Source organism: Vanessa atalanta, chromosome 2 (assembly GCF_905147765.1).
Source record: "Vanessa atalanta chromosome 2, ilVanAtal1.2, whole genome shotgun sequence".
In the NCBI taxonomy this organism is placed as follows: domain Eukaryota; kingdom Metazoa; phylum Arthropoda; class Insecta; order Lepidoptera; family Nymphalidae; genus Vanessa; species Vanessa atalanta.
In genome coordinates, this window is record NC_061872.1 from 9,756,273 (window position 1) to 9,771,515 (window position 15,243).

A 15,243-nucleotide genomic window follows, 5' to 3' on the forward strand; every position below is an offset into this window, starting at 1 on the left:
AATAAGTGATTTCATCAATCGTTATTAAACATAAATAATATGATCAGGGTTACTAGTAAGTAACCTAGTAACCCATAAATAAATCATATAATCACACATTGCTTATATATTTTTAACATAGCAAATTAATAAATAATCAAATTAACTAAGTTACATTCTTATCCATTTATTTTAATCATTAGATACAATTAGTAATGAGACTTGAGTTTACACATTTGTGTGTATTTTCATCAAAGGAAAGACCGGCATCACAACTGAGAAGACGAGGACTTCCTTCTTGGCATGCAATGTACTTCTTACAGCTATTTTTGTATCTGTTGAAAAAAAGAACTTAATAGTTTCTTTCTTCAAATTAACATAAGTATTTATTATAGATGCGCATACACTTTACACATATTCAAATTTATTCCAGTTTTGCATAGGCAGAGCTAAGTAGATATGCTAGATTACAATGGCAGAAGGAGTAATGATAAGCCAACTATAGTTTTATATATTCCATGCGATTTGCAATTTTTTCACGAATCAGCGATGAATCTTACCACAGATTATTTTGGACATCGATCAATGATGTCATATTGGAATAGGCTACCAGTAGGATATTAAATAGTGATCATATAACTATCGTTTTCGTAGCACTCGCTGTAGAAGCTCTCTAAAGGTAAGACGTTTATAAATAATCAATTAATATTATTATCATATTGGCGGATTTGCATCAAATATTAAAAGTACTTAAACCCTCCTCATGAATCAATTTGTTTATTGGTGAGTATGCAATGATATAATCTCTGTATCCGTTTCAAATATTAGTACGAACATACTAAAATATAGACGCGCTAAACGAGACGCAAAATATAAATCAAATGAAAAAAAAGCAAGAATAGAAAAGAAATATAAGTGGTATAAAAAAAAAGAATAAATAAATAAATTTATTAGTAGAAGTTTTAGTAAATGTTAAAAATAGTGTCAAATAATAGGTGGGTGATAAATATATACTTACACAAAATATGTTTTATTATGTTTGTATCCGTATTGAACATTGAGCATAAGAAGAGAATGAACAAAAGAAAGAACGATAAACGAAATGATGAAAGTAAATAAGTATTTTTTAATAAAAAAAGTAATAATAGTTTTATACTTGTGGTGCAGATAACCAAACCTAGTTGAGTAACGAGACGGGCTTAAAATTCAGTTTATATATATATATGACAAAAACCACGAAATCATATTTGTTTTATATTCAGTATAACGACCAAAAATACCTTTTTTATGAAATTTTACATTTTGTTTCCATAATTGCAAGTGAATCAACATTAGGTAAATAATTGACATAAAACCTATGGTTTAGTTTAGGGGTAGGATTATCGTGGTATAGTGATATTCTAAAATGAAATTTAAAACTAAGGTAGGTTACCTGTAATTGTAAATGAGATGGGAAGAATCTTCGATTGTATCCAATGGCACCTCAGGGCATATGATATCTTGGAATACTGCAAATGATTTTTTAATTAATCAGTAATAAAAAAACATTCAATATAATTTAAAATATAACGTGCTGTAATAATTGGAATACATACTAGTAGGATTGCAACCTGGTACATTTACTGGCCAATCGCAGGTGCTTCTTATCGAGTTAAAAGCGAGGCCAGGCGGACAGGACATCGTAATAGCTGAACCTTCCTGGCACATTATGAAGTGTCCGCAGTCGTCTTTAGGTGCTGGGAAGAACCCATAACTACGAGGGCACTCATCGCTGTACTGTTTTTGTACTGTAAAAATAAATATTCTTATACATATATTAAATTTGATTAAATTAAGATTTCTTTATAAGCATAGTACATACGTGAGATGGACTGGTCTGGGCATTTAACTTCTGAGGGGTACCCGCAGGGGAATGCGGGCCATATCGCTGTCAGATCAAAATGAAGTCCATCTGGACATGTGTTTTGGTACGCTTTATTGTTCTGTAACGAAATTTTATAATATTTATTATTTTGCTTGAATATTTATGAATACTGTGGTACTTATGGCTCGTCAATATTCCTTTTTTGGAACCTATTTTTTTGTTAGAAGATTGAAAGAAGAATTAGAATTTATTTCTCTATACTGCATATTGATGGAGATACTTATATTAAAGTTTCATCGATACAAGTGCGCTATGTTCGTAGTTTAACCTGAAGAGTTAAAAAAAAATGAATTATATAAACATAATTATACCTTGCATTCAACATATTCGTTGCATTCATTTGAATTTGAAAAATATCCATTAACAGTTTTACAAGTATAATTATGTAACTGATTAACATTAGAAAAGTGTCTCAGTTTTCTTTGCACGTCAGGACGCTTTATTTGTTTAGATGCCGTCGTAGGTGAAGAGGTTGTGGTGAGAACAGCGTAAGGTCTGTCAGTTAAGTTCCAGGTAGGTCTTTGGGTACTAACATGCTGTTCTATTGGGATTGTTGGTTTGGTTTGCTCATTTAGGTTTAGATTGTAATCAGATGCTTGATTTCTTATTAAATAGCGTTTTAAATTTAGACGAAAGACGAAAGGATGTTTTATACTTGGTTTTAAGTTATTATCAGGATATGTTGGTATTGAGTCCTCGGGCAACGTTTTATTTGATACGCCAACTTTAATTTTATCAGTTTGGCTCGTAAGTGATTCTGATTGATGAATGATTCTGAATGATTCATTTTGGGGTTGCTCATATAAAGAAGAAGCAGATAAATCAAAAGGTGCTGAATTTTTATCTGTGGTGGGATTATTTGTCGCCGATAGAGCCTCTCGTCTTTCAGTGGATTCAACAGATTTATTTAAGTGAAAGTCCATTGGAGTTAAAGTGGTAATATCGGGCAGCTCTAATATCACTGAAGAAGAACTTTTTACATAGTTTTCGGGGTACACTATCGTTATGTCATATTTTTTTGTTACAAATTCTGCTTTTTTCCTTAAAGTTACATCAACAACTTGTGGACTTTCGGTAAATTTCAAATAACTAACAGACGAGGTTAGGTTGTTTTCTGGTACGATAGTATTTGAAACATTATTATTATTACTACTAGTTTTTGTAGCATTCTCATTTGAGACGCGTCTTATATTGTCATTAATAGCAGATCCTTGAATAGGTACTTTTGTCAATACCAAGCCACGTTGTGGTACATTGTGTGGTGCCACTGAAAATAAATGTTAAAGAATAACACGTTAATAAATAAGGTCAACGTGAAAATGAGAGGAGATTATTGTAATCGCTAAAAACTTACCTAAAAATATAAACGGCACCAATAGCATTAATACTTTAGGTATTATCATTATTATAATAATACAAATATCCACTGATGAGAAACCTTTTGTACACTGATATAACAGAAAATATGTATTCATTTTATACTTAACTTCTTATCAAACTTCGAAAGACAAATGTCACTAAATGTTCTCGATGAGTCAGACTAGTAAATTAATAAATTAATATTGTTTGCGTCACGATCACGAAAGGACACTTACAAAAAAAAAATTGTGTTTATTTGCAAAAAAGCTAATAAATGAAAGCAATGTATCTACATTCAAGCTTGTTAAACTTAAGCAAACCGTATGTTTTTGAAAAGAAGAAAAAATTTAATAAGTAAATAAAAGAAATGAACGTTACCTTACATACAACTCATAACAAATTTAAGTGGAATCCGTAAAAAATAATGTTTTATCGAAATAAGCATAATTGGTTTATTAAAATTATGCTAGAATAATTATTAAGGGTGTGAGATTCGCACTGTTTACTTTTTGGCCGATAACTATTTGACTATGGGGTGTTCACACGAGGTTAGAAATTACTATGATGAATCAATGGTTTTACTATAGCTTGGAGACATAATTATCGGCACTTTAATTGCCACATCGAGGCAGTTTAGTCTACTCAAATAATTATAACACAAACTAGTTATAAAATACCGCAGACACGATTAGGTAACGAGAACCATATTAAAGTTAATTATAATAATTATTATGGATACAAGGTATAATCTAATTAAGGCCTCCAAATGAAGATGAGTTCGAATAACATCTATAAAATTAGTAAAATTTCTATGAATATCTGTAGGAACTTTGTAAACTTGGAGAACAGTGCTTTAAACGGATTTCAAAAATTTCGGATTATTATTATAATGGGGTCTTTTGGCGTGTCACCAATACTACCCAATGTCTATATATCTATTATAATCATAATAACCCGACGTAGATTTTTTTAGCTATAACGAAAAAAAAATTACAAGAAAAACTGTAAGTACCTGGAAAAAATTCTTAAAGGCCAGCAACGCACCTGCAAGACTCCTGGTGTTGCAGGTGTCCATGGGGCGTAGTAGTCACTTTCCACCAGATGCGCTTCATGTTCGTATGCCACTTGTATTATAATAAAATACTTTGTAAATTTATAAGTTCGAAAACTTCCGAGGGTCATATTTTTCAGCTGTAGCGTCTGCATAAAATGTATATGGGAATATTTTTAAGCATTTTTTAACAATCGCTCACCTTTCACTCGACTTCATCCCTTTTTTCAACCAGAAGAGTGTATTGTACTTACATACAAAATAACGTAAGTGTCGTATATTGAAACTCCGCTGTATTTTTATTCAATTTTTCTATTTACATTGAGCCATACATTTTAAAACAGTGTTGAAATAGCCTGTGTCATTATTTCTGAATTCTAATTTTATCACAAAAACATGATATAAATTAGTGGCTTAAATCATTAGCATTTATAGAGAACGTTAATTGTCTTTTAATCTGTAAAATATTCTCATTTCTCATTATACAAATTCCTATAAAATATAAATAATAAATAACGCAAATATTCTTTAATAGGCTATTTGACAATGCGAAAAATAAAGTGTCAATTATTGTAATCAGTATATATTATGAGTTTAAAAATGGTTATTTATTAATGAAAGTTGAAAATAATAATCAATTTATTCAAAAATCCATACATAAAAATGCGTTTCTTTAACAATTTGTCAGGTGACTCAAAACGCTCGTGATTGGTCGGGTTTATGACGACGTCACTTGCTTGTTAACCTCGTTTGCCTACTGTATGTGGATTATATTTTTATATTTCGCGCGCTATTTAAATATATAATATTTTTAATTTGATATTTTTCAGCAATACGTACTAGAATTAAAAAAAAACAACTTTTACTGGGTTCCTTAACCTCTACTAAATAATATAAAATGGATTTAAAAATTCAGTCAAATAGCCTGTAACTGTAGAGTTAACTTAAGTTAAATAACAAACTGCAATTAACATATATATTAATCGCAATATTTTTAAAAAATAAGTGGTTATTTAATTATTAAAAAATACAACATAATCATTTGTTTAATGATATTACTAGAATTTTTGCTACGCAGCCTAAACTACAAAAAAAGGGATTATGAGTAGCTACAATTACAAAAATGTGAAATTTTTATTTGTGTTATATTTGCAAAACCTAAAAAAAATTAAAGGAGTTCGTTATTGTTTTTGTATTGCATTAGGTATTCTCCTTTTGTCAGACTTGACTAAATACGTAACAAAAAAAGGAAACACAATCTATACATATAATAAAATTGGAGTGTCTGTTTGTAATATTAAAATAACCCATTTTTACTAAATGTATATGTATGTTTGTATACACGGTACATATTCCAAAATAACATTTTTTACAAATTTTTTCTGTCTGTCTGTTTGTTCCGGCTAATCTCTGGAACGGCTGAACCAACTTCGACAAGACTTTCAATGGCAGATAGCGGATGTAATAAGGAGTTACGTTTATTTTAGAATTACATATATATAGAATAACAATAAAATCACGCTACAATATCCAAATAACTTAAATTTTAAGAACGCGCACGAAGTCGCGGGCATCTCTAGTATAATATAATTTTTTTTATTTAAGCAACACTATCATACATTATTTTAATTCAATTATTGTCTTAACAAACATGTCAGACCACATTTCAAAATCTGTTGATGTCCTTAAATATAATTTTTTTCTTAATTTTTATTTTAACTATAATTAGAAGGCGTAAAGGACAAAAAAGTTAATTAAGTAATGCTTTCTTAGTTATAATATAAAAGAACTTACACAACTTATTCACGTTCGTCAAATTGCTATTAAATTATGCGCTGAATTTTATTGTGAGAACAGACGATTGTTGTAAATACTTACATTATTAAATAAATTTAAGTATTTCTGTATTTTTGAAAACCAAAGTTACTCTATACCTCCAATATCAAAAGCCTGGATCCCCTTTTATAAAACTAAACTAATTATAACGAGTGATGATGATTTTTTTAATTTTCCCGTTAACGTTATATATACCGGTATACCGGTGTAACGGTAATATTGAAAATATACTAAAAGATTAGAAAATAGATTAGCAGTGCTATTTTGTAAGAAAATCCGTATTCCATTCGCGTATTGGTCCTTGTGGAACACTCATTCCTTGTACAAATCCATATATATTCACAAATCATTATAGTGCATAAGTGAGTTCGAAAAAACAGACACATTCTCTATTTCCACGCTCTCATAATTTGATGTATCAGCAGGCCCGACACGACCGGAAAAGTTTAGACGTAGGACCAACGACTTTACGCGCTTTCCCAGGCAAGTGCAAGAAAACACATCCAACTTCAGGGCAGCATCAGACTCTGTGAGGGCTGTGACTGAGAATTTTTCCATCTGCAGCCACTAGATCAACGAGACCATTTATACCGAAATATTTAGTAGAAAAATATAAAAAATAATATGTCAGAATTGATAAATAAATTAATGTTCCTATAGACATAATATGTGTATACGCAATAAAACATTTTATTATATTTTCAAGAATCAATCGATTGTTGATTTTTTGAATATATTTGGCAAGGTTTCCAAGATTAATTTCATACAAATGTCGTTTTCATGCATCAGCATGAATGTTAGTAAAACTAATATCAATTAGTTTTTGCTTACTTTACTTATTTTAATAACTTCTAATATAAACATTTTTTTATTTTTAATATTAGTCACATTTATTTAAACTGTCTTTTTATTCATTTATATAATTTTGGCAATTTTCGACCAGCTCCGAGTTCACGCATTGGTTAGTTTTTTCATCAAAGGAGAGACCTGCATCACAACTTAGGAGACGGGGACGTCCTTCTTGGCATATAATGTACTGCTTGCAGCTATTTTCATACCTTAAAAACATTACATACGTTATATACAATATGTTTAAAATAATACAAAAATTATAATCTACTTAGTACGCTTGTGAAAATGGTTAAAAGAGATCCTATTATTAAATTCAAATATTTTGATGGAATTTACGACAAGTCGCTGCTGTACTTGAATACTGTAAAATGATTATATAAAATTAATTAGAGTTAAATTATTACAGCTAAATGATAAAAAAAATATAATAAAGATTTTCACTACATAATACACGTGAATTCTTTAAATAATGATTTTATAAAGTCACCGCTTTAATATGTCCACTTGCTAGTTGAACGTAAATTAGGTAGGCGATACTCGGTTAATGTTATCGTATTAGAACAAATACATAAGCCATAAAATGAACTTTATAATTAATTACTTACTTGTAATAGGATATGAAGTGAGATATCAGAGCATAATCATTAGATGGGCAGGTAAAATCTTGAAAAACTGACAAAATAAAAAATAAAAAATTAAATATCAAAGAAATAATAAATATACCCAATTAATTAATATTTAAAATAATTACCGTCAAGGTTGCAATCTGGTACATTTACTGGCCAATCGCAAGTACTCGTTATCGGATTAAAGGCAAGACCAGACGGACATGACATTAACGTAGCTAATCCTTCTTGGCACATAATAAAATGTCCACAGTCGCCGTTAGATGTTGGGAAAATTCCATAACGATGATAGCACTGGTCAGTAGGTTGTGCTTGATCTGTAGAAATAGGTATATATTATTTATTTCAGTCCGGTTTAAAAATAAGAAGGCTCTTGGAAGCAGTTGTACAGGGCTACAAATCATGCTCGCAAAGCTATCTCTTGACGGGAATAGATCCATTGAAAATAACCTAGAAGAATTCTCTATTTTCCAAATTATAAACCTTGTTTAGATTTTTTTATATACATAAATATTTAATACATACGTATAAAGGATTGGCTGGGACATTTTACTTCAGAGGGGTACGCGCAGGGATAGGCTGGCCATTTCGCTTTTGGATTAAAATAAAGCCCGTCAGGACATAAGTTCCGGTATGCTTTATTGTTCTGTAACAAAATGTTGTATAAATTTTGATAAATATTAACAATTAATTTAGCTGTAACTTAAACAGATTCAAAATATAATTTCACCTCGCATGCGATATATTCGTCACATTGATTTTCAACTGAGTAATATCCATTTACGTCTCTGCATGTATAATCATTTAACAGATTTACAGAATAATAATAGAGAGGTTTTTGTGAAACTGTTGGCCTCGTTGTGAAATCTATAATAGAATGCGTTATCGGTTTTATCGTTGTCGTCGTTGTAGAGGTTGGGGCGAGGGCAGCATATGAAGGCCTACTAGGAAAGCTCCAAGTAGGTCTTGAATTTATTGGTTGGTTGTTTTGTGTAGTTGTTTGAGCAGGTAGCTCATTCAAATTTGGTTCGGAAGTAGGCTCTTGATTTGTGACAGTTATTTCTGGACGAGAAGTAAATGAAGGCGATATCATATTCGGTATTGAGATATCAGGTATAGTTTGTGGAGGAATGTATGTAACTGAGACAACCGCTGGAGTTTCATTCGACACATCATCTTTGCTTTCATTAGGTAGAGTAGATGGTTCTGGAGTTTCAGTTTCCATTTCCATATAAGTTGTAGATATGTCATCAAGTAGATTTTCATAAGATGCTGACGTTGCCGATTCCGATGTTGCTGGTTCATATATTACATTATTTGTATAAGACTCCATCGTTTCTTGTGGGTTAAAAATAGCATATGTTGTTCTCATATATGATGGAAATGGGGGTTCGTATGATTTTTGAGTTACTGTCGTTGGTATATCAGATGAAATTTCAATAGTCTGTCTAGACCAAAGTGGTTTCCGAGTAGGTTGTTCTGGGGCTGGAGTAGAGTAATCGGAATAGTCATATATTGTTTGTTCCGGTTTTACGGTTTCTACTTCTACAGATTTAGCTTCAGGTTCGTTTATAATTTCCGATCCCTTGGGTAAATCATCAACATAACTTATAGCTGAAAAACAAATATTTTGCTTTAAAACAACCTCTCCAGATTTTTTGTGTTTATAGGATTATCTATTAGTGGCATCAAACTTAGGTAACATATTATATTAAATCGTTAATCAGTAATAATAGCTATGGATTTTTATTTAATTTTGTCAGGCCTATAAATAGTATATTTAGATAATGAATACTTACATGTAATGGTTTGGCTTTGACATTGAACTTCAAAAGGGTACGCGCAGGGAAATGCGGGCCATTTCCTCTTTGAATCAAAATGAAGGCCTTCAGGACATACGTGCCAGTGCGCTACATTGTTCTGTAACCAAATGTCATTCAAATTATGATGAATATTGACAAAAATTTAGCTGCAAAACGAACAATTCAAGATAATAAAGTCGTTTTACCTCGCATTCAACATATCCGTTACATTGATTTGCTACTGAATAATACTCATTTACATTTCTGCAAGTATAACCATATAACTGATTTACAGTATAAGATGATTTGACTTTGACTTTTTCATTTGACACAACATCAGCTTGAGTAGACGATTCTGATGTATCAAGTTCTATGTACGTAGTCGATTCAGGAAGTTCAGTAGTTGCTACAGTCCATACTGATCTTGGCACGTTGCTTGTATTTAAGATATGATCGGGCTTATTCTGTGGTGTTATCACATTGAATGTTTTTTTGTTAGGTTGAACTAGTTCCAAAGTTAGTGGTTCATTTGTAACTGCACTAACAGTATAAGGCTCTATCGGTTCTGTTGGTTGGGAGATCACATACTGGGTTCTGAATGTTTTTTGGGTTCGTGTTGTAGTTGGTGTATCAGTTGAACGACGACTAAAATAACCAGTACTTGTTCGTTTTGACCAAAGTGGTTTTCGAGTAGGTTGCCCAATTCCTAAAAATTCAAAAGGTATCGAAGAGACACCAGATGCAGAATATTCTGAATTTATTTTTATGTCAGGATTTTCAGTTTCTGAGATTGCTGATTTTGTAACATCAACATAGCTTTTAGGTTTAATAGGAATATTTTCTCCTTTGACAACCTCTGAGAATTCATTTCCAGGTTTTAGATATTCTGAAACCATAGGCCTTATGTACTCCACTGGCATAAACCCAGGACGTACCGGTCTTCGAAAAGCTATTCCGTCGGCAAAGGCACGTTGATTGTATTGTGCTTCCACTGTAATTAAATTGTACATAAAGAATCATTAATTATCTTAAGTGATTTATCTCGTAAACTCGCCTAGATGTAATATAATGGCTAAAGTACAGACGGCACGGCACTAACATTATTAATAGTTTTGGTGTTTTCTTTCTTATAACATATAAATCTGGTTAAGAAAAACCACATTTACAATAATTATACATGAATTAATTATTATTATTATCACATTCGAAATAAACATATTAAAAAAAAACATCGTTCTAATATGTATATAATAAACTTTTTAATTCAGAGTAAGTGTTAAGAATCTTCAAAAAAATTTAACAATCGTAATTTTAATCACTTACCTAATAATAGTAATGGCACTACTAACAGCAATAACTTTTGTATAATCATTGTTATAACAATATAGACATCCGCTTTTGGAAAAAATCTTTAGTATAATGAAATTTGATTTAAAAAATATTCGTTTTATATAGCCTCTTATCAGTCAAATTTTTTTCTTTGCAGCAAATGTTCTTTAATTTAACAAATCATCAGTAAATTAATTACACAATTAAGGTACTTATGCTAAATCGATGTGATTTAAGTCATTTTTAATTCTCATGATCATCGATTAATTTACTAAGTAGTATGGCATAATATATTTTAACGCCAAACGGCTATACTTATTATTATTGTGTTCCGATTTGAAGGGTAACTACCGGCATAAGTGAGAGTCGGATTTAAATGTCTGGAGGCCCTAGACCAATAGAGGCGTGGAGACCCTAATTAATTACAATATTTTATTTTCAATCAGTAAGCATTTATTTACCTGCATCGGTAACTTTCAAAGCATTAATTAGTAACGTTATTATAATTTGACTATATATACATATATGTTAACTCGTCGGAATCTCTCATGTGGACGCCCCCGGGTAGTTGCCCCGGAAATCAGGCCCTGCTTCCCGTGATTGGTGGCGCGTTGGCGATGTGTGAAATGCTCCAATTTTCTTACGGCGCATATATCTAGGACAGTGATAACTTACTAAGTATAGTTATAAAACAAATCGTCATATTTAAATCTCAAAAAGAAAATAAATTAAACTGTTTTTTTTTATTTTGATATCTTGGACCACTGGCCCAAACACTTTTATTATAAGTTATTGCAAAAACTATAGCAGAACTAAAACTATTTTAATTTTATGAAGTTTTATGCGAATAAATTTAGTGTAAATTAGATGTAAGTTTATCAATAAATTTATGCAAACTGATGTAAGTTTTTAAGTTACTATTTTTTTTACAAACAGGATAAAATTGTATAATTTGTTATTACTTTTTTGTATTTTTACCAAACCAAATAGATTCTTAATAATTATTAGTGTGTCCACAAAGTGTATTTTAATTGTTTTTTAATAACGATTAAAAAATGATACAAAACACGTTTAATAGGGTAAAGTACCAAATAAATAAAAAAATAAAATAATGGTTGGTTAAAATAATATAGTAGTAGTAGTAGTAGTAGTAGTAGTAGTATACCAATAGTGATTTAGTGACTATAAAATAGAAGTATTACGGATACGGTTACGGATATATTCTTATTTCGGATATCCGATAGTTTTGGTTACGGTTACGGAGCTCCATAACAACCCTGGTAGACATGAAATTAATTATCTCAATTCGAAGATAAGGCTGTCTTTGAAAGTAAAATTGAAAAATCCCTTTTCTTGGTGTGACAATTCGAACGTTTATTCCAATACCGTCACTAATCAAAATTTAAGAAAATATATATTGTAACACCATCTACTTGCTGAGCGCGTAATTGACATTTTGATTTGATTCCAATGTCATAATTCGTAGCCGTTGATCAAGAAGGCAGTAGTTGCGGATCGACCCTAAACGAACCCCTCTCCTTCGTCTATTCCTACGACAGTAAACGGATCGGAAGTGTCGTTGCTTATAAAATACAATTATTTTAAGTTTTAAACAGTCATTTTTAGTTTACTGTCAGCTTTCAACTCTTTTATTTCGGTAAACTTACGATTGCCTTAAGTAACAAATCGACACTTTTTGTTTAGAGACAGTTTTCAGTTAGGAATTAATAAATATTGTTTGTATAATGCGATTCCAAAAGTGTCACTGTTTTTTTTATGACGCTTAGCGATAGGGGAAAAAGCTTGGCGGATTTACGTAGAAGCTTCAAAAAGCAACGTGAAGTAGGAGTTAAAGCAGGCGAAGAGCATATTCACAGAAGAGTTTTCAATCAGAATTTTAATATGAGTTTCTTTGTTTCTAAAAGGGATGAATTGTGCTCCATATATGAGAAATTAAAACACCAGAAAGAATAATATATTTACAATTGTGGAAAGAAGAAGACAAGAAAATAATTAATACTAAGCTTGTGGTAGCATGCTATGATTTGCAAGCGGTTTTGTGTCTTCCTAAGTGCAAAACTTAAGCATTCTTTTAGAAGTCCAAATTTAATGTGTGCAACTCTGCAGTTTGTGATCTCGCAAGAAATCATTGTTATGTTACGTTTGTAGAGAAATTGACGGACTTCGACGAGCTAATGAAATAGGCTTCATGTATTTGATAAATAATGTCGGAATCTTAACATGAACCAACCTAAAATTTCGACCAGCGTCCTTTGTGTGGTCATTTTTTTCCAGTTGCTTTGATATAATTTCCTAGTTATTATACATTTTTGCAGAACTAAGCAAATAGTCATGTTTTTAAAATAATCTGCAAGACAAGTTTCATAAAGATTTTTTTGGTTTTTAAGGCATTATTGTGGAAAAAAAATCAAAAAAATATTGAAATAATATCGTTTTCTGTCTCGCATATTTGGATCTATAATTATTATTTTAATTTTAAATAAATAACCAATTTTTATAAACCAGAAGAAAAAATGAGATTTAAATTAATATTTTTTTTAAAATAACTTTTTGAAGTTTTATTTTTGACTTATTTTGAAAAAAGCTAAAAAACGTGATAAATCAAAAATGGTTCACTTTTGGATCATACATATAGGGGTTAAAATTATCGCAAATAATTACCCCTATCACCTCCTAACGGGAATACGTCGAATTACCAATAATCCTATATATTATGGTATAAAGCGGAGTGAGTTTAAACAGGTAATCCATATTTCATTTTCATAAATAATAATAGGGTTATGGGTTCATTTCGGAAAATGAGTCTTGCCATCATGTCATCATGCTTTGCTCATGTTTTGAGAAACCCTGATTTAAATAATAATGGCCATATAAAAGACTTTGTTTAGATATTTTTATTTATTCAAACGGTATATAAAAATAAAAAATATTCATTCATTACTGTGATTGAAAATTATAAAACATCTTCATAAATTATGAACGATGATGAATTATTATATAAGCACGTTATTAACTATATTTGTCTACATCGCATTGAACGCGATCCGCATCTTCGCAACGACTGGTTACAGGGTTGAATGCAAGTCCACTATCACAGGACAGAATACGAGCGTGTCCGTTCATACACGAGTAGAAAGCGTAGCAGTCGCCTTCATACCTGGATAAAAATATTAACGTTTAAAAAAGGACAGCACACATGACATAAGCTATAATTGTTTGTATAAACATTTCATGTAGTACACGGTATATGCCTAAGCCTCAATAAGACGATTACGCTTTACGTCATTTTATTTTATGATTTTAATAATGGGAAATAATGTCAATTAAATAAAAGTAATTAGTAGTCTTACTTAAAGTTGGTTACTATTGGATTTCCACTTCGGTCAAGTTCAGCTGGAGGGCACTGTTGACCAAGGTAAGCTGAAACACATCAACCAAATTGACACGATCCTCTAAAAATATAATTATAGCATAAGAGAATATAATGTATTACTTTCGACATTGCAGGTAGGCACAAGTTCAGGCCAGTCGCATTGGGCAGTAACCGGGTTGAATGCTAAGCCTGTTGGACAAAACATTTCAATGGCTCTGCCGGCGTTGCAAATGCGATAATGACCACAGTCATTTGGGTCAGCCGCGGGAGACGTGAAGTATCCGTATTGATGTGGGCATTCAGCTGTAGGATTCGATGGTTCTAATGAAAGAAATAAGATTAAGACATTTTCAAAATTATTTGAAGGTTCTTATGAAGGTTCGAATACGTGATGTAATAGGCAACAAAAGTTTAAATACAGCGGCTTATCTTTTTTTTTAAAGAATAATAGCAAAGCCCACCTATAGGGAATTACTAATTATCTTATCTACCCCTCGGATCATGTTAGAAGCTTCTGTTAGAAGTGCGGAGCACAATTGCCCAAGTTTGAAGAGTGGCGGTTTAATGAGGCAAAAGCAAAGGCAACGTATACAAATCATGTCAAAAATATGTTTTTAGATATAAATAAAGTTTCAATTGTTTTAAACACGAAGTAGGTTATCCTATCTTGAAGATTGTAAATACTTACGGCTCACTTCACGATCAAGGCAAGGCACATCCTGAGGGTAACCGCAAGCATAGGCCGGCCACTGCGCGTTAGAGTTGAAATGAAGACCATCTGGGCATAGCATTTCAGTCGAGCGATAGTCCTAATACAGTAGAAAACATAAAACTTAAGTATTATAGATCATAGCCAAGAAATTAGGCATTAAATACTATTAAAACCTAACTAACCCGGCATTCGATGTAGGAATCACATTTTCCGTCTATTTTTATGTATGTATTCCGCACATTGCAAAGAGGGCTTCTCTCAGCATTGACTGTAGATTGACCGTTGCCTGTAAAATAAAAAATGATGAATTAATATGCCTTTGTACTAAATACAAACAGTTTAATTTGGTATTACAAAGCTCCATTTCCTACTATAAAAT

At 31.3% G+C, this 15,243-nt stretch overlaps 2 protein-coding genes across 2 annotated transcripts; both read right to left on the reverse strand.

Annotated features, from left to right (window-relative positions):
- Positions 1–178: 178 nt before the first annotated feature.
- On the reverse strand, positions 179–10,325 carry LOC125069471. Its single transcript, XM_047678978.1, has 11 exons — positions 9,636–10,325; positions 9,427–9,547; positions 8,358–9,241; positions 8,153–8,273; positions 7,753–7,944; positions 7,607–7,673; positions 7,137–7,207; positions 2,559–3,170; positions 1,575–1,766; positions 1,412–1,487; positions 179–314 (listed from the first exon to the last, which is right to left on the reverse strand). The coding sequence occupies exons 1-11, from the start codon at positions 10,323–10,325 to the stop codon at positions 179–181; spliced, it is 3,162 nt and encodes a 1,053-aa protein (XP_047534934.1).
- A 3,463-nt stretch (positions 10,326–13,788) lies between these two features.
- On the reverse strand, positions 13,789–15,112 carry LOC125069482 (protein obstructor-E-like). Its single transcript, XM_047678989.1, has 4 exons — positions 14,841–15,112; positions 14,273–14,473; positions 14,130–14,199; positions 13,789–13,936 (listed from the first exon to the last, which is right to left on the reverse strand). Exons 1-4 carry the CDS (start codon positions 14,941–14,943, stop codon positions 13,789–13,791), a joined length of 522 nt encoding a protein of 173 aa, XP_047534945.1. The 5' UTR covers positions 14,944–15,112.
- Between the last annotated feature and the right edge of the window lie 131 nt (positions 15,113–15,243).